We start from the raw sequence: 25,850 nt of genomic DNA, 5'->3' as shown, positions 1-25,850 counted from the left end.
ATAGCAACTGTTTTGCATTCGTTTAAAATTGTTTCCCATTGGTTCCTGATCAACTTCAAATCAGCTAATAAGACATCTAGATGTCGGACCTCAACATCTACGGTGGCGTCTCTAGCTTGGAGGACCACGTTTCTTTCATTAATGGTAGTCAGTATTTTGAACCAAATTGAGGACAGCAAGATACATTCGAACTTTCATTCTGCAGCATCAACACCACATAAATTGGGACTGTGGGTTTCACAAGGCGAGTAATCAGCATTCGAGTTTTTGTCGAGAATGTGCTTTTGTGAATGTGTATGGCAAATTAGATGAGCGATTTTCTGCTTACAATTCACAAAAGCTAAAAACCGTTCTTGAATTGTAAAATTTGTTGCTTTCGAACTGAAATGGAGTTAGCGCAAAATGAACGTAGTAAACGTGACTAGCATCAGGCATAGCATCAACGATAATAGCAAAATACTTGGCTTGCTTGGCTTGATCTAATATAGTTGCCCTCACGTGCTTTGCACAAATTTCTATAAACTCGTTCTGAATGTCTGAAAGATAGTGAACTTGTAAACGTTTGTGCTGCTGTTGTGAAATCCTAACTTTCTCCAAATGATCTCTAAGTATCGGATCATAATGGCTTATGAGATCTTAGATGCCCAAAAAATGTCCATCGTTTCATTCACCAAGATACATATATACTTTTGCCTTTCAAAGCTAGGCCTCTTTCACCGAAAAATAAAATAGTGTCAAAATTTCTATATAAAATTTCTTTCCACTTTTGAGTTTCAGTGATTAGCTATTCATTGATAAGTGTATCAATTGTAACCTTTTGAATTAGATTTTGTAAAAATCGTTTAATGTGATCTTGAGTATTTTCGTGTGATGGCAGTTTATTCTTCCATACCTTAAATTTAGAATATCCGCACAATAAATTTTAGGTCGATTTAAAGTATTGGTGCTTAACAGACGACATGGTAGGCAATAAAAACCATTGTTACAGGCACTCCATACTAACCAGTCACGCTCCACTTTTTCTCCATTTTGCATGATTCTGTTTAACAACGAGGTAGGAAATGCCTCGTCATGACAATTACGTGGAAAAATGACAGGACACTTTTGATGACCTCGACGAATTATTTCGTTGACTTCTTCAGATAGCAAAAAATCATTATTCACGGTACCGATATCGAAGTCGTTTACATATACTGGACTTTGATACAGAATTGGTGGTATTGTTGGAAGACTTTTTGTAGATGAACCTTCATCAGTGTCACCATGAAAACTTTACGATTTCGGATTCATCTAAACATATATTTTTGTCTCCTCACTGTTCGAAGACCCAGGCAAAAAATCATTATCAATATTCGTTGCTTTTGAAATTCGGCTTAAAATTTGCACATGGAACAACTAAAGACTCTCCTGAATTAAAAAAATTGTCTTAGTACCTCTAAATCGCGGGCCCCTGAGAAACCCCGGTCCCGGGGGAATCCCCCCATTCCCCCTCTCTCTCGACGAGCCTGGCGGTGATGGTAATTGGAGACGCACTGAATCTATATTTGTGCGCGTGCCTGTTATCCCTCCATCTAACTTTGTCAACCGTAGAATGCATTATACCTTGTCGGCAAAAAGCTCTCGCGCATTTTTTCGCATCCGACAGCACTTTATCGCCAAAGGTGATGGAAATTTTGTCATTGTGCTTTGACGGATTCGATAGGGACTTTAGGGTGGACCAAAGCTTACCTACACCGGTACAGAGGTTACAACCGCTTAGGTGCTCCTCCCATCTCGTCCGCTCGTGTTCATCCACAAGCAATCTGATGCGTTGGTTTATATCCCTTATTTGGGGGTCGCCGGGAGCGAGCTGTCTTATAAGGTCACGTTTTCGCACTAAATTTCCGGCCTGCGCCGGAAAGTGAGGCCGAATTTCGGGAATTCTACCGGCGGGAATGAAGCGAGCCGAGGCGGATTCAATGACCTTGCGGAAATCACGCTCCCCTTGGCGAGCATCAGTCGGGATAGGGAGGGCAGCAAAGCGGTTGTCTGTAAAGGATTTGTATTCGTCCCACTTTCCATGTTTGAAGTTTATGAAAGTGCGTTTTTCTGTGACAATGAAGTCGGCGGTACGCTCGAGCGAAACATGTATAGGCAGGTGGTCGGATGCCAATGTTACCATCGGCTGCCAGTTGACGCAGTTTACGAGTCCTGCGCTCACGATTGATATATCTGGCGAACTGTGACAGCTTCCTATCATACGAGTGGGGGCGTCTCCGGTTATAGTGCAGAACGTCGTTTCTTCTATTTGATCCGCCAACATCTCATCCCTACTGTACGCCTGCAAGTTTGAATGCCATAGATCGTGATGGGCCTTGAAATCGCCTAAGATAATGCGATTATTGCCAGTGAGTAAGGCGCTGATATTAGGGCGGTATCCACTGGGCAACATGTGGCAGGAGGGATGTAGATGTTGATGATTTCTAGGTTTGCATCGCGTGACCGGACAGATAAGCCGTGACGTTCTAAGACACTGTCCCTGCGGCCGATGTCGGGATCAAATATATGATATTGCACAGAGTGGTGTATGATAAACGCGAGGCCGCCTCCATTTCCGCGTATTAGCGGTCGACCCCTGTTGTAAATTATAACCGTAGGGTACGTTAGATTGAACTGGCCGGTCCATGATGACTTCACATAGACTGAATGATTACATGAATTGTAATTCTAGCTATTATTCTATTTATAAAGAATATAAGTAAATTTTTGTTAATATTGATATGATTATTCATGATTTCTCTCGATCGAATTTGTTAATTATTGATAAAACTTTACCTATGAAAAAATCGTTATTGCCAAATAATATTATTAAATGTCATTATAATGAAATTTTAAATGATTATAAATCTCGTAATTTTTCAATTTTTTATGATGATGCTTCTCTTTCTGATGATAACACTGGTTGTGGAATTTTTTATTTAAATAATGGATTAGAAGTTTGTTTTAATTTATCATTTAAAGCTTCTTCTTCTTTTGGTGAATTGTTAGCCATTGAAGAAGCTATTGATGTTTCCTTTATTAATAATTGCTCTAATGTAGTTATTTTTACTGATAGTTTAGTTTCATGTCAAGTTTTAAAAAATAATAACACTGTTAATTCTATTGCTATTAGAATTCATAAGAAAATTATTGATAGTAAATTTGATAACATACATTTTATTTAGACACCTAGTCATGTTAGCATTTATGGTAATGACCAAGCTGATGAATTAAGTAAAAAGGCTATTTATGATCGTGTTTTTAAAAATGTTAAATTCACTGTTGATGAGGCTCAAAAAATTTTAAGAAATATGAATTTGATGGTTTTTATTTAAATTTTTCAAATTATTTAAATTTTTCAAAGGATCACCCAAATTTGTTTGCATCCATTTTTAATATAAGGAACAACTTTTGTTGGTTTCGTAAAATTAGTTTGTCTCCTTATGATATTACAAGAATTAACAGAATTTTAACTGGTCACACATATGATAAATAATATCTACACAAAATTGGAGTTTTCAGTTCTCCTTATTGTAGGTGTGGTTTGATTGATGATGTATATCATAAGACTTTTGTTTGTCGTTTTTTGAATAAGATTAGAAGTTCATATGATCTTTTTATTAATAATTTTTCTTCAAATGATATTTTTATTAATATGAATCTTACCAAAGTAACTCAATTGATTAACTCCTTTAATGAAGCACCTTTTCATAGACCGGGTCACGTATACATATAATTTAAAAAATTAAATGACCAACTTGCCCCGGATATAAAAACAAGGAAGAAGATTTACAAGAAGAATATCAAGCTTGGAATTTTTGTCAAGAACTAATTCTACAATAATATTTTTGAATTATTTGTCAAGTTTTGAAGAATTACCTGGCAGTGGAATCAAACGTTCCAGCCATTATATCAAATCTCAAAAAAAAAAAAAGAGTACGTAGTGTTACCAGAAGTTTATTTAACGACCAAACCCCTATAAAAACCAGGAGCTATGCATGTTATAAAATAAATCCGTCCTCTTGGCAAATACCCGAAGCTATCTAGGATATATGCGACTAGCTGCTTTTAGATCTGACAGCTGTATCACTTCTAATAGGTGGAGTCTTAGGCTGGTAAAATGTTATCGATAGATTCCTCCTCCAACCCGCACTTTCTACATCTGATTATCACTGACCATGCCTAATTTAAAAGCATGTGACGGCAGAAGGCAGTGTCCAGTCAGAATACCCAGGATGAGTCTACAGTCCTCTCTTTTTAATGATAGAAGCAACTTTTTTAGTCTAAGGATGTAAGGCCTACAGATAATCTTCGACACTTTAGAGTCCGGCGCTTTAATCCACACCGTAGTGGTGCCATCATTTTCTGAGCGACTGTCTGCTTTCTAATCTTCACCATGCATGGTAAATACTTTATTTTCACCATTTTATTTACCATAGATGAAAAAAGCTGATTTTAACTTAAAGCCTTTCCCACTATTTAAAAGCTCTGCATATCTGCTTCCAATTTTATAAAGTTCACTGTTAGTTACAGCTTTATGTTAATTTAACTTTTGAACTTTTTTCTCGCTTTCTCGCCAACATTTTTTATGCTTTTCCTGCTCATTCGTAAACCAATAACTCGATCAGCTGTTCCAAATAATGAACAATCAAACAAAAACACGTTATATTAGTCATAAAACAATTAAAACCGAATGAAATAATAAATGAAAACAAAAACAACTAGGTAAATCAATAATAAAACAAGTGCCGAAAGCCGTTAAAACAATAATAACAAATCTAAGTAAGTAGTCAGTCAAACTGCTTATAAGACGCTCCGCTTTTGGGGGGCACACAACACGCCTAAGCAACGCAATTTCGGGGCACTTGAAATGGTGCACACTGTAATTGATTACTTCGGTAATGTTTATATATTTGTTTTTATAAGAATTGTTCATGCAATGCAATGCAGCATTACTTAAATCGGCCTCCATTTACAGTTGCCGCAATTATCCATCCTATTATCGCTGCATTAGTCAAGAGAACTATCTGGATTTTTCACCTCTTAACCCTGACAATTGTCCTCACCAACAGGGCAACAACACTACCAGCAACAGTAATGCTAACAATCCATTATTCCATTTATTCAGTAGCATAGAGAATGAGCCGTCCAACGACCTATCCGGCTCCAATACAAACTACAACTTCAACAATTTCTTACGATTGCCAAACACAAATTGGCCTCCTTTGGATCAAGATATTGATATAGCAGCTGGAAATAGTAATTGTTTTAGTTCAGCGCAATATTTTAATCCAATGAGCAGCGAAAGACTGAATGGTGGTGGCAGTGGTGGTGGTACAACTGGTGTTGATGCCACTACATCCACCACTAATTCGATGCACTCCATCAATAATTCTACATCTCGTACACGTCGCGTGCGCTCGCGGTTGGGCCAATTGAATCCGTTATTCCATAAAAGAGATAAAACAGAAGATGAAAATGCATTGCCGAAGCATTTACTAAAACAGGCACGCAAAACGGGCGCCTTGCAGCTAAGTGGCAAAGGTTTAACCACAGGTAAGTGATATAAAATTGCTATAAAAACAGTAATGGTGTGGTCACAATCGATAACTTTTGCAAGGAACAAAATCATAGAAGAATAAGTATTGTCCATGCGCTATTAATTTTGGTTAATTATAAAAACCAATAACTCATCCCGCGAATGAGCAAGTTTTGTTGTTTATCGCTACACATATATTGGAATTATCCCTGCCGATTGTACGTCATACGTTCACATAATGATTAATTACTTACTATTTATGGTAGGCATTTTGTAAAGTCGGTCGCATATTATATTGAAGTATATTAAGCCAAGTCAGAAATTTACGAAAAGGAGCGCATCACTCAACCAGTAATTAAAAACAAATATATGTACTAATAGCTTTTTAGCAGGGTCCGGAATTCAAAATTTTAGTATACATATGTATGTATATCAAAATTTCAATATCACCTTAAGCTGCGAGCAAATACTGCTGTGTATTAGTATTAATTTAAAACTAATGTGAAGTGGGCACTGAAATCCACATGTAAGGTGGGTAGAATGAGAAGGTGTCATAGATAAGATTCGAGCTTGATTTCTCATTAAGGTTGTAACGATTAACACTCAGAAGGATCTCAGAAACGATTCGATATAGCCACATTGAACTTCTGCGCCCCTTAGTTACGCGAGGTCGCCAGAATCACTTCTGCTGGAGGAAGCTGTTAAGCTATATAACTTTATATTGCATTTAACAACCCCTTAAATCCCGTTTCCGATTAATTTAAAAAGTCTCTCTTTTGGTATTTTTATTCGGTTATTAACGGGGCTTTATATGATTGGAGTTCACAATGAGCGCATGGGAATTTCAACGTTTGATTTCAGTCGCAGCTCCAATCGCAGTCCCAATAACTTTCTTTGCAGATGGTCTGCTGTGAACAGCCCAAATATGGAGTTTCTTAAAAAGCACTTTATCGGCTGTTTAAATTCCAATAAACACCTGGTTGATGCGGCCCCTCCTCGCAGGAATATAAGTGGCATATCCTTAAGCAGTGCGCAGAGATCGGGCTCATACTTAAGAGCTCAGCCGTTTGAACCAAATGAGCATGAACCATAGCGAATTTCATAGGAAACGAGCGATTGTCTGGCACGACTTGAAGCTGCACATTTTAATGTTGTTGTTGTTGTAGCGATAAGGTTGCTCCCCGAAGGCTTTGGAGAATGTTATCGATGTGATGGTCCTTTGCCGGATACAGATCCGGTACGCTCCGGTGCTGGCCCGACCATCTCGGGAACGATTTATGTGGCCACATTAAACCTTCAGGCCATCCCCTCCCTCCCCAACCCCAAGTTCCATAAGGAGCTTAGGGTCGCCAGAGCCTCGTCTGTTAGTGAAACAGGATTCGCCGCGGATAGGTGAGGTTGACAATTGGGTTTGGAGAAGCTATATGTTTCGCTGGCAACCTGCAGGGTTGCGCTACACAGCCCCTTGAATCTGGTATTTTAGTCGCCTCTTACGACAGGCATACCTACCGCGGGTATATTCTGACCCCCCCTAACCCGCTGGGGGAGTGCTTTTTTATATTGATACGATTTTTTTTTTTTTTGAGTGATTTTAAAGTGAGGCAACATATATATATATATATATATATGTATATATATATATATATATATATATATGTATTTACACGCATTGAACTTGACAATGCATTTTTTAGAGCAATAAACTTCTATGTTATAAAATAATAGAGCTTACATTAGACCGTTTCAAAAAAAATAGTTTCACCAAATAGTTTCGTTTTGGTGTTAACCGCAGGGCTCTCACTATTCGTCCCGAAAATTTAGTGCACAAATTTCCGACTAAGTTAGGTTAGGTGGTTGTTGTTGTTGTTGTAGCAATGCTCGCCCCACCTAATAGCCGCGACCGATCACAAATTGTCATCAATATCCTCTAACGGGAGTCCAAGGAAACTTGCCGTTTCAACAGGGGTGGACCATAAGGAAAGGGGTGTTAGAGGCGTTGGTTCCACATTACAATTAAAGAGATGGTTGGTGTCATGTGGTGACACATTGCAAGCGGGGCATACATTTTGTATGTCGGGGTTGATTCTGGATAGGTAAGAGTTTAACCTGTTACAGTATCCAGAACGAAGTTGAGCAAGAGTGACACGCGTTTCCCTGGGGAGTATGCGTTCCTCTTCCGCGAGTTCTGGATATTTTTCTTCAAGTACTGGATTCACCGGGCAATTCCCGACATAAAGATCCGACGCCTGTCTATGGAGTTCACCAAGGACCTGCTTGTGTTTTTTCGCTTCATACGGCTGGGTTCTCAGGTGCCGTATTTCCTCAAAATGCTTACGGAGATGACTCCTTAGGCCCCTAGGCGGTGCTGGTTCGTCAATCAGATGTCTGTTGGGATGCCCAGGTTTCTGGGTATTCAACAGAAACTGTTTGGTCAGCATCTCATTTCTCTCCCTGATGGGGAGTATTCTCGCCTCATTATGCAGATGGTGTTCTGGGGACATAAGAAGACAGCCCGTGGCGATTCTGAGAGCAGTATTTTGGCAGGCCTGTAGTTTCTTCCAGTGGGTAGTTTTTAGGCTTGGCGACCATATGGGTGACGCGTAGCACGTAATCGGTTGGCTAATTGCTTTGTATGTGGTCATGAGCGTTTCTTTATCTTTGCCCCAGGTACTGCCAGCAAGGGATTTGACGATTTTATTACGGCTCTGAATTCTCGGAACAATTGGAGTTGCGTGCGCACCAAAATGTAGATCCTGATCAAACGTCACACCCAAGATTTTGGGGTGTAGGACAGTCGGTAGCGTAGTGCCATCGACGTGGATGTTCAAAATGGTCGACATTTGGGACGTCCATGTTGTAAATAAGGTCGCGGAAGACTTAATCGGTGATAATGCGTTTCGCGAGGTGAAAAAACTGGAGAGATCAGGGAGGTAGCCGTTTATTTTATTGCATAGCGCATCGATCTTTGGGCCTGGGCCTGTGGCCATTATTGTGCAGTCATCGGCGTAGGAAACGATTGCGACTCCTTCCGGTGGTGAAGGTAGCTTAGATATGTAGAAATTAAACAAAAGTGGGGATAGGACACCACCCTGTGGCACCCCTTGTTTAATTCTCCTTGGTTTTGATGTTTCGTTTCTGAATTGCACCGATGCCTGCCGACGACCCAGATAATTTGCGGTCCACCTTTTAAGACATGGGGGAAGGGTAGACCCTTCCAGGTCTTGCAGTAACGAGCCATGGTTGATCGTATCAAAGGCTTTTGATAGGTCTAGCGCTACGAGTACTGTTCTATGGTGGGGATATTGATTCAAACTGTAATTTATCTGGGTGCTAATGACATTTAGCGCGGAGGTAGTGCTAAGGAGTTTTCTGAAGCCATGCTGATGAGGGGCTAGCTGCAAATGTGCTTGGAAATAAGGGAGCAAAATGGCTTCAAGCGTCTTTGCCACTGGCGATAGGAGAGATATCGGACGATATGACTCACCTACGTTAGCTGGTTTCCCAGGCTTTAGTAGCGGGACCACCTTGGCCATTTTCCATTTCTCGGGTATGACAAAGGTGGAAAGAGACTGGTTGAAGACATGCGCTAAATATTTGAAACCCTCTTTCCCTAGGTTTTTAAGCATCGGCATGGCTATGCCGTCTGGGCCCACTGCTTTGGATGGTTTAGCGCGACCAATGGCGTCCTCAACCTCTCTAGCGGTGATGGTGATTGGTGACGCGCTGAATTTGTGTTTATGTGCGTGTCTATTGGCTCTCCGTCTATCTTTGTCAACCGTAGGATGCATTATATATTGTCGGCAGAAAGCGCTCGCGCATTTTTTCGCATCCGACAGCACCTTATCACCAAAGGCGATGGAAACTTTGTCTTTGGCGGATTCAATGACCTTACGGAAGGCACGCTCCCATTGGCGGGCATCAGTCGGGATAGGGAGGTCAGCAAAGCTGCTGTCTGTTGCAGATTTATATTCTTCCCACTTTCCTTTTTTGAAGTTTATGAAAGTGCGTTTTTCGGTGACGATGAAGTCGGCGGTACGCTCGAACGAAATAAGTATGGGCAGGTGGTCGGATGCCAATGTTACCATCGGCTGCCAGTTGACGCAGTTTACGAGTTCTGCGCTCACGATTGAGATATCTGGCGAGCTATGACAGCTTCCTACCATACGTGTGGGGGCGTCTCCGTTTATTGTGCAGAACGTCGTTTCTTCTATTTGATCCGCCAACATCTCACCCCTACTGTCCGCCCGCAAGTTTGAATGCCATAGGTCGTGATGGGCATTGAAATCGCCTAAGATAATGCGATTGTTGCCAGTGAGTAAGGCCTCGATATTAGGGTGGATACCGCCCTGGGGCAACAGGTGACAGGAGGGATGTAGATGTTGATGATTTCTAGATTTGCATCGCCTGACCGGACAGATAGGCCTTGACGTTCTAAGACATTGTCCCTGCGGTCGATGCCAGGATCAAATATATAATATTGCACAGAGTGGTGTATAATAAACGCGAGGCCGCCTCCATTTCCGCTCTCACGGTCTTTCCTGTGGACATTATACCCAGAGCAGGTCTGCAATGCAGATCTTGCTATGAGTTTAGTCTCTTGAATCGCAGCAATGCGGATGTTGTGCCGCTTCATGAAATCAACTATCTCCGTAATCTTCCCAGTTAGTCCATTACAGTTTAACTACAGAATTCTGAAGTGCATGAGGGGTGATGCCGCCACTCTAGGGGTAAGTGACGGGTGACTACGCCTAGGTTGTGGAAGGCCAGGACGCAATTGCTGTTGTGGCCTTGGGGCTGGGTGCCCTTGGGCAAGCATTGGGGTACCCGGATGATTTGGGTTTGCGACCTGGCAACATGGCGCGATGAAACCCGTCGAGGGGTTGCCGTCGCAGAGACCAGAATATCTAGGAAAGTGGCACCACCCAAGGCAGGAGCTGCATTGAGCGGATGTCGCAAACCTATATATTCTGTGCTGGCAGACGGTGCAAACGGAGGTAGGGACTAAGAGTCTGTTTCCCTGACCTGCACGATTGCTGCCAGAAAAGAGGGGGGGAGACGAAGACGGGGGCAGGGGCTGATGCTCAGCATTGCTACCAGCTCTACTACGAAGGTAGTAGTTATGAGTGGTATCAGCTGTTTGAGTTGTTGGCGCCGTGGGGCGCGAGCAGCAGCGGGTACTTGTGGCTTGCTGAGCAGCGAGGCTGCTGGAAGGTAGTGGGGGGCGCTTAGGCGTAGACAACGGGACGCCCTTGGGCGTGAGCAGCAAGGAGCCACAAAAGATTTATAAAAGTTACGTGGACGTCGGGTTTTGGGATCAAGCCCAGAACAACCTGTCCGATGCAACCATCCCTTGCACGAGACACACTGAACAGAGAAGATTCTTTTCTGGCAAATGCAGCAAAACCATTTCTCAGGACCGGGGTCAGGAGACGGACCCGGATTGGGTTCGATACCTTCCCGGAGTAAGAGAATGTGTAGCAGTCCTGCTGCAAGGAGCTGCTGGGAGGATGACAATTTGTGGGAGGGACGAAACAAATTAAATGGGGTCACACTGAAATGACAGTCCTTGGTCGGGAAAAATCCCGAGTCGCTCCGGTACATAGAACCGACTGCCTTGGGAAGCGGTAGTTAGGTTAGGTGGTAGTTGCCCCTAGTAGGTGAAGATCACTTGGACAGGATGTTTGTTGTCATACCACTTCAAATAACGGCGTCGTAGCCGTATCTACTTAGAGAATCGTTGCTTAGCAACGATATAGTTACGAGGGAAACCGATTTCAATCTTGCAGAAATCCTCCGGAGGTTCAAGTGAATCGCGACCGAAATAATTTCTCCTAGTTCTGGAAAAAACTGCAATCAAGCATAAAGTGAGTCGATGAAACCAATGTTTTCTGCAGTCCTCCTGCCACCCACTTCCGGCCATAAAGTTCTTGCTTCCATGCAAGAGGTGGTGTCCACCCAACGCTTGCTGAGCTGATTCGAGGTCCATCTATGCAAGAGCAGAACACAGGTGACCAGCGGAATCCCGAAATCCCTACAACCATCTTCATCGGGCTTAATTGTACCGATGCGGGCGATCTGCTTTATAGTTGCCTGGGATATCATTATGGCCCGGACGCAGATTACCGTTATCATAAAATAGTTTGATGCAATCGCAAGCGAGGTCAGGCACTCCCAAACCACCCTATAGCACGCTATAGTTGAACTCAAAGCCTTGATAGCCACTTAGCTATCAGATTAGATGTTAAATTCCCTGACTGCGGCAGCACAGGATACTTACTTAATTGACGCTTAACCGTTTAAACGGTTATGGCCGTCCAACAAGGCGCGCCAGTCGCTCCTTCTCTGCCAACCGGCGCTTTAAATCGTTTTCCACCTGGTTCTTCCAACGGAGTGGGGGCCGCACTTTACCTCTCCTTCCATAGGCGGGTTCCGATAGAAACACTTTCTAACATGGCCTAGCCAGCACAGCCGCTGCGCTTTAATTCGCTGGACTATGTTGATGTCTTCGTATAATTCGTACAGCTCATCGTTAAATCTTCTTCGGTACTCGCCATCGCCAACGCGTAAAGGTCCATAAATCTTTCGAAGAACTTTTCTCTCGAATACTTCCAGAGCCGTTTGCTCTGATGTTGTCATGGTCCATGCTTCTGCACCATATGGCAGCACGGGAACGATAAGTGACTTGTAGAGTATGGTTTCATCCACCGTATCTTTAATCGCTGCAACTTCCACTTTGAAGACGCTACAGTGATCAGTTAACTTAAACTTGCAGCTTACATTTAGCTCTTGACAAAAAACGGGGAGGGCCGGACATTTCCGTCCACCTTCGACCGATCCGTGAACAGACATAACTAAATGAACTTGATTTTTCAACAGCCTGAAGAAACACAGAGTCGTTTTTTTCCTGAAACCGTCTACTGTACATTGAAAAGAAATATGTTGCACAATCTGTGAATAGTATATATGCAAACTTTTATATTTTTATTTGTTTTAATACTTTGAATGTCATATTGCATCAGTTGAAATTGCGTCGTTATTAATTTCACCCCGTTATGGTCCTACCAAATTTCATGCTCCGTTAACCGTTATAAACAGTAGAACGTTTGCAAAAAAAGAAACTACATTAAGTAAAAGTTTGCCATGGATTGACACAGTTAGATATTGTCGTTCAAAGTTCGCGGTTGCTATTAACCAATTTTAAATATTTTTAAGATCATTTCAGTCAAATTTAAATTAAATAAACTTACAAAATTGCATCCTTAAAGCAGCCACGCAAAACGCCCACGTCGTTTTGTATGTGTGGTCCGGCACATAGGCGTTTATACTATCACATACGAGAATATCGTATGGCTTCTTCGACCAGCGAGCAAGAGACCGAGGATGAAATCGAACCCAAAATCGCAAAACCGCTGCCAATGGAGTGTAAAGTTAAAAAAAGTAGTGGAATTAAGCATTAAATTAAAATAAATTGGATTGAATTTTTTTTAAACTTAAACAAAATTCGTAAATTTGTGTACTTATCCTGCGTACGCTGTGGTTGGGAGCCCCACATAAAATCTTCTCATCTGCAATACCAGCTACTTGACTCTATCCGTATCAAAGAACAATAGTCCAAATGGAACGTAGCATATCGCACATCATCATCATCATCATCATCCTCCTCAACTCCTATTGGAGCATAGGGCCTCGACCACCGACTTAAATCTTATTCTGTTAGGTGCAGTTCTTGTGATGTCATTCCACGTATATCCTGCGTCTTCGAGTTCTTTATCCACAGTTCTGCGCCAAGTTTTCGCAGGTGCACCAGGTCGTCGGCTTCCTTGTGGATTCCATCGCAATGCTTGTCTGGCTATATTTACTGGAGGTCTTCTGAGAGTGTGACCAATCCACGACCATTTACGCTTGGTTATTTCTGTGGCAGCCTTTGGTTGATTTGTTCTAGACCATAAGTCGTCATTTGAAATTCTTTCCGGCCATCGAATTTTCAGGATTCGGCGCAGACATTTATTAATAAAAACTTGTAGACGTTTCTGAATTGAAGTTGAGCTTTTCCACGTCTCGCAAGCATAAAACAGTACTGATTTAACATTCGAATTAAACAGTCGAAGCTTCGTTTTTAAAGATATTTGGCTGGACCTCCACACGTTTGCCAGTTGCCCAAAAACCATTCTTGCTTTGTTTATGCGAGACTGAACGTCCTCATCTGCACCGCTCTTATTTGAGACAATACTACCAAGATAAACAACGGACTCTACACCTTCGATTTCATTTTCGTCAACCGTAAGCATCAATGGCCTTGATGAAATACTATAGCCGCATCTTATGAATTTGGTTTTCGCTGTATTGATGCTTAGTCCGGCCTCCTTTGCATGTGTGTTGACAGCTTCTAAATTGTGTTGAAGGTCAGTACTTCTGTGGCTTAGCAGACAGACATCGTCTGCATATTCTAAATCCCCTAGCTGAGTGAAAGGCGTCCACTGTACACCGTGTCCACCATTTTCTGCGTTCCTCATAACCTCGTCTAATGCCAAGATAAACAAGAGCGGCGAGAGTATGCATCCCTGTCGCACCCCGGTTTTAATTTCGAAGGGTTCTGAGAGGCACCCATCGTGACTGACCCGGCACTTAAATTCGGCATACATTGCCTTTATAATGTTGATTATTTTATTGGGCATCCCTCGTTTTCGTAGTATTTCCCAAATAGATTTCCTGTCGAGACTATCAAAAGGCTTTTTAAAGTCGATAAAAAGTAAATAAGCTGATGTTCTGTATTCACAGCATTGTTCAACAATGATTCGGACGGTATTTATTAGATCAATACAGGATCGGTTTTGTCTAAAGCCAAACTGATTTTCTCTTAGAGTCCCGTGCACCGCCTCTTGAATTCGGGACAGTAAGATCGTGGAGAACACTTTGCTAGGAATCGAGAGTAAGGTGATACCTCTGTAGTTGTTACAATCAGAGGTATCTCCCTTTTTTGCGACTTTTACAAATATGCCTTCATTCCACTGACGAGGGTAGGATTCTTCTTCCCATACCTCACAGAAGATTGGAAGTAAGGTTTCAGCTGCGGTATCTGGATCTGCTATGAGGTATTCAGCATATATGTCATAAGTTCCTGGGGCCTTGCCCTTTTTAAGGACTTGATTGCTGAAATTATTTCATTTTTCGTAGGGGACGCGCTGTTTACCCCATTGAAGTGGGGTTGGTTGTTGTAGTTTGCAGCAATAGTGTTGGAATTTAAGGTCGCTTCACCTACAGAATTATTTAATACTTTCTTGAAGTGTTCCACCCATACACTCATTTGTTGTTCGCTATCAGTAATAAGATTTCCGTTTAAGTCTTTTACTGGTTTTTGACCACTCCTGTATTTTCCGGTGAGTTCCCTACTAATCTCATAGAGTTCCCTCATATTATTTAATCTGGCTGCCGCTTCAGCTCGACTTCCTAATGTGTCAGCCCATTCCCTCTTGTCTTTTCTAGCAGACTTCTTAATTAGCTTGCATATTTCTTTATACCTTGCGGATAACTGCCTTGCTTCCTCCGTGTCATTGTTGTTCGTCCGTCTGAGATAGAGATATACGCCGCCGATTTTGGTCGTTTTTCGCACGCCGCCGCCGAATGTCAAAAATATCGGCGTGGCGGCGCGGCGTCCGGCGCGTTACTATATTTTCTACTCGTTTAAGACTGTTTAGGCCATTTATGGTTCATGTCGAAAATTGGTCGGATATGGTCGAAAGTGGTATCAACGGATGCGCATCACTGCCAGTTATAAGAAACTAATTGCGAAATTTAACTCTTTATAACTATTCAAAAGTTATTTAAAATAACAGGCGCTTTCGATGTCAGCTTAACACGGACTTTCCATCACCCAATTCAGCAAGTTATTAAAACAAAATACTAAAAGAAAAGTTATATAATAAATTTATATGCTCACTTTGCATTTTTGTAAAAATTAATAATGAACAATTATTTCAAATAAAATGACCCAAGGCGAACATGTTTTTAAACTGTCCTCAAGAATAAGCGAAATCAGTGATGCAAAATCCTTTAGTAGGTTCTAGGGGCATAAACACTCCTTTGAAATTATTCTTACCTCATACTTAAGTTGAGGATATATGTACATATGAGAAGGGTTTGAAAAATCGCTTGGGCTTACATTCAAACATCTGTTGTTTATTTGCGAAACTATACAATAGCGTCTGAAATGTTAATTTTGATTTTCACACTTCATCCTTCAACACCCAAGTCTCCCGGTTTGACATTTTCTAAAGTTGGCGGCCCTATCCAAAACTAGTTCCTTGGAGTGAATCACATTGATTATAGCCTATCAACCAAGTTTAAATATCACCTACATGTTACGGCTCCTTTTAAAATTGTGAATACGTAGGTACATATATCTACCAGGTGAGGCTTTGTCCTTCGCAAGAACACTCAAAGTGGTGAAGCAAAAGCTTTCCCAAGACAGTGGAACTAATGACCGTGTGTGATACTACCATAACGTAGTGGACAGTTGAACTTGTCTGAAAACTGAAGCTACGCGGTCATCCATAATGAGCTCCTATATCGTAAGGCCGGAAAACCGTAGTTAACAACTTTCAACTTAAAATCCGTCGACTTTCATTCTAAATTTGATTTAACGAAGACTATTGAAATCAATGTTGTGAACACAAATGTCTGCAATCTTTGATCTACATTTTAAAAATTTTATCCAGGGTCCTTGTAAAATTTTAATTATGTAGATGCGCCGAGGATTATACGGATTTTCACCCATGACCCAATGACATCCACTTAGACTGCTTATGATTTCGAGGGCGGCATCTTTGGCCGAATAGTCACTCCCTAACGTTTCAAAGTGTAGCTCGGCAGCATAGCGCAACAAAAGCATCCGTTGGAAAGTCTTCGGAGCTACACCTATAGCTTCTAGGAAAGTGACGTCGACGAAGGTATGAGTTCGAAGTCGCAGTCGTATAGCTTCTGTACTGGCATATGGTGTGAGGCTCAGGAGGCGTGGTAGCGACTGGTGGTAGGGATTCCTACTGTTCGCACATCGGAAATTTTAGCTCTTAAAAACAGCCGAAAAAACTGGAGGCGCCCTGTGCCACGATAGTCATGAGTATTAATAGACCATTCATAGCAACCCTAAGTCGCCTTTATGCGTGACCGCCAAGGAGCGACAAATGATTTAAAGAAATTGTGTTCGCGACGATTATTAAGAGTTAACCCTAGGTGAAACTACGCTTTGCACGAGATATACAGGCAAAAGTGTAACTATTTTATGTATCTCTATTTCTTTTCAGCAGACGCAGTAGTACCAATTCCAAAGACCGGGGTTAGGTTCGAAGCCTCTCTGGAGCATGCGGACGAGGGACAATCCCTTCGCAAGGAGCTACTCCTGAAAATTTTTGAACGGTCTGCGAGATTTTGATGCAAAAACCCCGGATCTTTCCGTAATGGCCAACACTTTGATTTCCTTAAATACATATAAACAAAAACTTTCCTAAATATTATTTTTTTAAATAGAAAAATCAAGCTTTTAAAGTAAGAACACCGGCGTACGCCGGCGCGCCGCCGCCGATAAAGTGATCGGCGTAAACCTGTAGTCTGAGAAGCGATTCTATAATTTTCCGCCGCTGTTCAATAAGAGTCCACGTATTATTTGTTAGCCATACTTTGCTTTGTTTTTGTGTCCAAGGATACTGCTACCAACTTCTTGGTAGATATTATTAACGGAGTCTAGCCTGTCACCTGTACTACCACTCATGTTTACCTGTTCAACACGTTCGCGTACTGCGGCATTAAAGGCATTTTGATATTCTTCATGCTTTTGTTTCTCAATATCAATTTTCTTGCTCATTTTTTGAAGGTTTTTCTGTACTGCGGCTACCTTAAATCTGAAACTACCAGCTACAAGGTAGTGATCGCTACCAATATCTGCTCCTCTTTTAACGCGCACATCTAGCAAGGATGACCTCCATCTGCTGTTTATTAGTACGTAATCAATTTGGTTATTAGTGCGTTGATCCGGAGACGTCCATGTTGTTTTGTGGACTAATTTATGTGGGCATAAGCTTCCACCGATCACCAGACCGTTTTCACAACAAAATTCTATAAGCCTACTACCATTGTCATTCCGGGTACCAGGGCTGTGTTTACCCATGTATATATCTAGACCATCATTGTCAGATCCAACTTTAGCATTAAAGTCGCCCAGAATAACACATATGTCCCCTTGATTAACGTGTGAATTTACGCAGGTGTTGAGCGTATCGAAAAATTCGTTTTTGATTTCGTCATTTTGGCTTTCTGTTGGTCCATAAACATTGATGATGACTAGTTTCCTTGCTCTAGTGCGGAGTTTAAGTATAATAATTCTGGGGCTTATCGGCACCCATTCAATGATAATTTTCGCTATTGTACTTGTTATTAAAAAACCTACGCCGCTGGTGTGACTCTCTCCTTCATTTCGGCCCGAGTATAGGAACGTTGTTCCTTGGTCATTTATTCGGCCATATCCTGTCCATCTGCACTCTTGTATGGCTAATATGTCTATTTTGTATCGCTGCATTTCCCTCCGTAGCTGTTCAAGCTTACCACTCTCATAGAGAGTTCGTACATTCCATGTACATATTTGTGTTTTATGCTTCATGCCGATTCTGTGATGTTGGTTACTTTCAGGAATATGATCTTGGTCGGTCGTTTCAGTTTCATTCATCCTAATATTAAAGCGTGAATTTGGCACCTCCACATCCGATGTGCCAGCTGCCGAAGCAGAGGGATTGTGTCGCAAATGCTGGTTACCCCGTGGAGAATAGGTTCCGTTATCGTTTTGATCCATGCTAGAATATTATTTAAATTTCAATCAGCGAGTGATGAGTTCACAGATTGCTCGAAGCAGGCCGCTCCTTACATGGAGAAGAGACGCCCACCTGCCGGCTACTCGGCTCCCAAATAGGCGACAGGATTTTTTTTTTTTCGCACACTAACTACAAACGATTCACAGCTTAAAATTTTTCAAAATCGATTTTTTCCATAAACCAATTCACAGCACACATCTCTAACTGCCCCTTAAATTTCGTTGTCATTATTTTCTTCTTTAACTGGAAAATTACCGTTATGCCAGTTTTGGTGTTGATTGCATCGCTTGCGCTCTATCAACTAAAGAGTACTATTTTTATTTGTGTCAATGTGCTTAAGAACAAGTGAACAGTTTTTTTACGCATAAAGTGTATTATTTTAAATTCTGACTATCTTGTTGCAGAAAACTTTTAACTTTGTTGTGTATTAATTAAAATTGTGTCTTTTTATACGTAAATAGTGAGTAAAGTTGCTTGTATTATTGTGAAATATGCCTTTTTTGGTGAAATAATTGTGAATGTACGAGTAGTAAGTTTTCTTAGAAATAGTCATAATTCAAAATTGCTATATATTTTGTCCGTAAACAAATAATTACAACAAAATTTCGTCAATTCATTTTGTAATGAAGGTATCCTTCTTTGAAAACTGGATTTCAGTATAACATTACAGACGTTTTCACATAAACCGTTTTTCTTCTCTCCTGAACATTTACATTTTTTTAAGTTGTGACTCTTTTGTAGTTAGTGTGCGATATGTATGTCCCTGCGCTGCGACATGCGAATATCTGATTGGATACGCAAACGCTTCTGTGCAGCGCAGAAAATACATGCATTGGCTCAAGGATAGTTTGCCTTGGAGAAACTGCCAGCAGATGATTACTTCAGTTGGCTCGCATAACTGATTACTGAGAGCAATCTTCGACCGGACGTTACTGTCGAGCGGTGTTACATAATTCCTCTCTCAATATATACCGTTTCTGCGGACACCATAGGCTTCCAGGAAGACCGCAAAAACTCGTAGTGCGATGAGGAATGTAGCGCAGAAACGCGCGGTATGTGGACGAGAAGATAAATAAACATGAAGCCGAACGGCTTGAGTGCGAGGAGAAAAACGAAATGCTGAACAGGTGGTCTCTGTTAAATACTCAGAAACCAGGGCGTCCTACAGACATCTGATTTAAGAGAGCCCGCCTCCCAGGGACATAAGGAGTTATCTCCGCAAGCACAATGAAGAAATCATGGTTTAAGCCGCATCAATGAGTCGGCAAAGTCCTGCGGCAATAAATGTCTTCAACTGCAAAGTGGAATCAACGCCCTAACACCCATATCTCTTTGATTCCACTGTATTGAAACTGTATGATCGCACTAATTGGATGAAGCGAAGCACAACTACAAGAAGAAGAAGTAGAGTACGAGTCCGGCCCCGCTAATGACGTTAAGCTTCTAGCTCGCTGCAGATTGCTTTGGTAATGATAATGGCGGCTTTCACCATTTTTCAGTTGGCGGCCAACAATGTCAACCAGTAAATCCAGCGCATAAAAACTCTTGCCAAGAAAATATACTTTGAACCGAGTAGGAAATTCAAAAGTAAAATCATCTCCCGACGTACAAAAGTTACGCTCTATATATCCAACCTACTCGGATTCATGAACGGTGTCGAATGTCGATCGGACGACCATTCAAGTACTCGAGATACAAATTCTGATACCGTATGTGATGCCGAAGGCGAGTACCGAAGAAGGCATAGTAATGATCTTAAGCTGGTATGAACATAATGCAACGAATAAAAGTCCAGAGGCTTTGCTTGCTAGGTGATGTTATGCGAATATACGAAGACGCTCCAGCTTAGAAATTATTCCTATCGACACCCGTATTTATAAGCAAAAGAAGGGGAGGTCTCCTATGAGTTGAGAGAGAGAGACGGGTGGAGGAAGACTTGATCTCCCTTGCATCTCACAATTAGCGTCAGTTATCGAAACTTACTTGAGTCTTGAAATGTTTCTGAAATATTTTGACAAAAGTCTAAAATACACAAAAAAGATATAAATACTTGTCACAAGTTACCTTCGAGGAGATTTAGGCCGAGCATATCTTCCAATTTGCGTCGTGCTCCTTATTACTTTTTTCTGCAATTGGCGTGTCGGGACCTAAATGTTTTATGCCAACTCGGAACGGCAGTTTTTCATGGCAGAAATACACTCTGGACTTGAACCCAGTACCTTCGGTGTGTTAGGCGGAGCACGCTACCACCACACCGCCAAGTCTAAGTCACAAAATATTCTAGTTAGATATCCCTGTACCCTAATAACCCGCACCAGATTTGTATGCTTCTACTAGACATATATTTATAGTTTTTTTTCTAGTTATTTTGCTATTTAGGTAATCGGGCCATTACTCAATATCCTGATGCCTCATTACGCGGGACAAATTAGCAGCTTTAGATCTAATGAAAAAATGTGTCTCATAAAAATATAAACAAAACTTTTCTTCTAGTGCCTGAACAAATTTACCAAATAAATGAAACGGATAAAGATCTGCCAACATCATTGGAACAGCTTTCGGTGAAGGAAGAGGATGCTTGGTGGAATCAAATGCCTATAACGAATTTAGACCTGAGTTCAAATGCTCTAACACATTTATCGCCAAAAATTGAGAATCTCGATTCACTGACTACTTTAACTGTGAGTATAATTTCTTTTTGCTTGTTACCTTTGTTTCAAACAAGTTTTTATACAAATTTCACAGACAAACTTAATGGCATTAAATTTTGTTTAATGATACAATTAATTTTTCCTTTTCACACAGGGCGTCTTGCGTTATTAACGAATAGCCTAAAACAAAATTTAACGTTAAAAAAATTTAATAAAATGCATGCGCAACAATTCATAGATGTTTCACCTGACCAGAAATGTTCCCCTTGTTTTACAAAGCCTAATTATCCTTTGCTAAAAAAAAACAATGTACATTTCTATTTTCATAAATTTTCCTAAATAATTTCTTTATCACTGTTATATTGTTGACAATAAAATTCGAAGCACAAAGCAATATTAAGATAATTAAGAATTCAGTATTTTGTATGGAAGGTTGAGTACAATAACGGCTTTAATGTAAAAAACTAGACTAATTATTTTATTAGCCCTCTGTGTGAAATTAATATTATTTTCAGTTAAAGTAGTTTGCTACTTTAACTATTAAATCTTCAAATCCAGCTACTTTCTATTTTTATACCCAGCTGTACTTGTACACAGGGTATTATAACTTTGATTGGATAACGGTTGGTTGTACAGGTATAAAGGAATATATATCAAAATCATCAGTATCGAAAAAAAATTTGATTGAGCCATGTCCGTCCGTCCGTCACTTAGTCCAAATCGTCTCTTGTCATCCAGCGCTCCTGGACTGCCCCGTGGTGGAAGTGCAGGTTGCCTGCCTCTGTTGTGCCTTCTGTTAGGCCGCTTCCACTCCTCCGGGTTCCGCTCTGTATTTTTCCCTTCCTGGGACCTTTCATAGGTGCTCTGTGAGCTGCTACTAGAGTCATGCTCCGACGGTGAACGCCTAGACTTACTCGTCCCTCTAGAGGGACTGCTAGGGTGGTGGTTTTCGTGCTTGGATGCACCGTCGTAGCCTCTCTTTGTCAGCTTTTCTCGCTCTCTTGCAGTTAACTCTTTTGTTTTCTCTTTCGGCCCGCGCTGCGCAATGGAGGTACTGGGCCCTCCATGGATCGCGGGTTTGTTTCCTTCCGCCGCCTTCTGCTCACCTTGTTTGACTTGCCCGCGCTGCTCACCAGTGGATAGGGGTCCACTGGGGATCGCGGGTTCCTCTGCTTCCTGATTGGAGTGCTCTTCGGGCCCGCGCTGCTCTCCTTGGGTTTTGGTGTTGCCCTTGGGTTCGCGGTTTTGAGAGCCGGTTCCCTGTATACTCCAGTGCTAGTGGAGGGAGATTCGTCCCTCTGATGCTCTAAGAAGAGCATTGCCTCCTCTCTCGTGAGGCTTTCCAGGAATTGCCTGGAGTACGTGCGTGGCCTGCTGCTTCTCTGCCCGCTGCTCTTCCTGGAGCCCGTTTTTTTTGTTGTGCTTTTATTGTTATTGTTGTTGTTGGTTTTTTTGTTGTTGTTGTTCATCATCTTTTCCTTACGACAACTTGCTTGACATGGCAAGCGTTGTTGTCTCTGCTTTAGTTTGGGGAACTGGGTTGGTCCGCCGCGGCAGAGCCCCTTGACATGGTAAGGCCATGGTTACTCCCCAAGGTGGCCCGGTGTTGGGGAGGCGCCGTTATAATACAGCCGGTGTTGTGGACCTCCTGGCTGCAAACCAGTCCAATGGGCACGGTGACGCATGACACCCTGGATTAGGAGGTGACAGTTCCTGGTTACCGATCGCATTCGACCACATCTGTCAGGTGAGCGCGGTTGCCCCGCTCCCATCTGACCAATTAGTATCGAATGCGATCGGCGTAAGCCCCTGCACCGCTACAAGGTGACTGTCTTCGCAGGAGGTATAAGCTTTTATAAATATATAAATAAAAATAATAATATTTTCTAATAAAAATTTTTTTAAACCTCTTTATTTAGCTCCATGACAATTTATTAACCAGCCTTCCTAGAGAAATATGCAGATTGGAAAAATTAGTGCGTGTTAATTTGAGTCGCAACAAATTGAGAGAGTTACCTGTTGATTTTTATTCGTTACCTGAGTTACGTTACTTGAACTTATCGTACAATGAATTCGAGGAACTGCATCCAGCTCTAAGTGATTTGCATATGTTGGAGTATTTGGTATGAATGAAACAATTTAAATAGATAATTATAATTTTTGATTTTAACCTTTTATAATTACTGACGGTAAGGAGTATATTTTTTCATTTAAAATGTAGCTATGATAAATCTTTTCTTTAAACCTCAAGTATATAGTTTTAGTATGTATGAAATGTGCGCTATATTAATATGTACAATTTAATAACAAATCAACTATCTTATACATACTTTAATACCTTAATACGTTCACATATTTATGTATAATGTAAGCAATAACAATGCAAAAAATATTACACATGCTTATGGCTTTTGGTATATGGTTTAACAATTTTATATCACTAAAAGGATGCTTCACATAATTCCCTTACGGCGCTGCCGAACGGTATTGGTTTCCTGGTGCGCGTTTCTGAGCTTTTACTCTCTTATAATCACATTAAAGATCTGCCAACCGACCTAGTGAATATGCGTTGTAAGTTTATTTGTAGGTTAATATAAATTAAAATACCCACATTCCTTTGAGTCGTTATAACGCATACTTATCGTACACCTGGATCAATGGGTAGTTTATTCAAAAATCTTGAATATAGCCAAGCCTCCGGGCTCCCCAATTTAATACCTACCGAAATGTATACTCGATTTACTAGCACATTCACTAATCAGCGAGAATATATTTTGTAAAAAATAAAAAATTGATTCTGCGTATATGGGGAAGGCAGCCAGTTTTTCGCATTTTCTGAATATTACTGGTTTTTTAGTAGTTCGCTGTTTTGATCTAGGTGTGCGATTTTTTAACTTACCCACTACTTATTTAATTGAGTATTAATAAATGTTTTTAATTACAATTTAAGCTTTGCAAAAATTGGATCTGAATCACAATGATTTGGTTGCCCTACCAGAGGACATGGGCAGTCTAAGGAAGATGTTGTGCCTGTACCTGCAACATAATGATATTACGCATCTGCCAAATTTTGAGGGATGTCAGAGTTTGCAGGAGCTATATGTTGCCAATAATTTGGTGGCGGTGAGCACACTTTGTATTAGTTATGTATTTAAAAAAAAAAAACAATTTCTATCTGTAAGCATCCCATTAAATTTAAACTTTATAGCTGTTAAAATGAAGGATAAATTGTGCTTATTCTACTATCTGAAAAAGCAGAAGTTTCTTTGGAAAATTTGGCATGGCTACGAGTATTCTAATACACAAAAAGTTAGTAGCTGTTAAAATAAGGGACAAATTAGTAAAATCGTTCCCGAGATGGTCGAGCTAGTACCTTTATGGTGCTTGTTACAGCAACGTGCCGGATCTACATCCGGCAAAGAACCATCAACATCGATAACACTCCCCAAGGCCTTCGGAGAGTGTCCTTATCACTACAGTAACAACAACCACATGGAACTTTCTAGGCCATCCGACCTTCCCACCTCCTAGATCCATGAGGAACTTGGGGTCGCCAGAGCCTCGGCAGCTAAAGAAACAGGATTCGCCACAGGTAGGTGAGATTGACAACTGGGTTGCACTACACAGCCCCTTAAATCAATTTGGTATTTTAGTCGCTTTTTACGACAGGCATACCTGCCGCCTCCTAAACCGCTAAAAATTGTATTTGAATAATCGGTTGTATGATACTATATGCTTTAGTGGTTGTTGTTGTTATAGCAGTGCTTCGCCCCATCCAATAGGCGCGAGCGATCACTAATTGTCATCAATATCCTCTATTGTCCAAGGAAACTTGCAGTTTTAATTGGGGTGGACCATTCAATCGGTTACGACAAATGATAAAGGTAAATCAAATTTGTGAGGGAGCTAGCGTACAAGCATGGACGAACATGGCTATCAAGTTTTTTGAAACGGGCTCGCCCGGAACAGCGGTAAGCAAACACTCCGAGTGTATTTCTGCCATAAAAAGTTTCTCAGTGAAAATTCATCTAATTTGCAGCTGCCGTTCAGAGGCGACTTAAAACATGTATGTCCCTTCCCGCCAATTTGAAGGAAAAAATTTAACAGGAGCCCAACGATAATTGGAAAGGAAACTCGGCTTAAATCTCCTCTGGTGTAAATCGTGCCAACTATTTATTTTTTTCCCGACACGTATCTTAAGGTTAACTTTGAGTTAAAAAGACAACTTGCAGTTCTGCAAGTGCGCCGAATAATACCTATTAGGATTCTCAAATTATTATTTCAGTGGCATTGTAGAGATGTGGTGTATAACACCCAAACAGCATCTTAGACTGTCTTAAGCCTGATGTATTTTGGCAGTACTTCTATCTTTTCATCATCTTCGCTTATTATATGCACCCAAACTATTTGGAGACCAAGAGATAACAGCTGCGTAGGCCAGAAGAATCTTACAGTTGTTGTTATAACAGTGCTGTGCCCCATCCAATAGGTGCGATCACTCTAAAAATTGTCATCAATATCTTCTAACGGGAGTCCGATGAAACTTGCTGTTTCAACAGGGTTGAAACAAAAACATAAGAGTGTTAGAGACGTTGGTTCCACATTGCAATTTAAAATATGATTGGTGCCACGTAGGGACACTTACAAGCGGTACATACATTGGATATGTTGGGATTGATTTTAGATATGTGAGAGTTTAGCCTATTACAGAATCCAGAATGAAGCTGAGCTAGAGTGACACCCATCTTCCTCGGGAGGTTGCTGTGTATTGAGGGTATTTGTCTT

At 41.2% G+C, this 25,850-nt stretch overlaps 1 protein-coding gene across 4 annotated transcripts in view; it reads left to right on the top strand.

Annotated features, from left to right (window-relative positions):
- The window catches only part of f-cup (flyers-cup), a 48,284-nt gene that overhangs the window by 17,941 nt on the left and 4,493 nt on the right, over window positions 1–25,850 (top strand). For 3 of the 4 annotated variants that reach the window (XM_067763407.1, XM_067763408.1, XM_067763409.1), the window contains exons 3-7: window positions 4,997–5,574; window positions 20,908–21,095; window positions 22,985–23,188; window positions 23,513–23,636; window positions 24,016–24,188. In XM_067763407.1, the coding sequence (XP_067619508.1) occupies window positions 4,997–5,574; window positions 20,908–21,095; window positions 22,985–23,188; window positions 23,513–23,636; window positions 24,016–24,188 (1,267 nt within the window). Of the gene's footprint in view, window positions 1–4,996; window positions 5,575–12,713; window positions 12,980–20,907; window positions 21,096–22,984; window positions 23,189–23,512; window positions 23,637–24,015; window positions 24,189–25,850 lie in introns of those variants that run through there. The other variant, XM_067763410.1, reaches the window with a different exon arrangement.

The sequence above is a fragment of the Eurosta solidaginis genome, chromosome 1 (genome assembly GCF_040869045.1).
Source record: "Eurosta solidaginis isolate ZX-2024a chromosome 1, ASM4086904v1, whole genome shotgun sequence".
Classification (NCBI taxonomy): Eukaryota; Metazoa; Arthropoda; class Insecta; order Diptera; family Tephritidae; genus Eurosta; species Eurosta solidaginis.
This window is presented reverse-complemented; position numbering and strand designations above follow the sequence as displayed.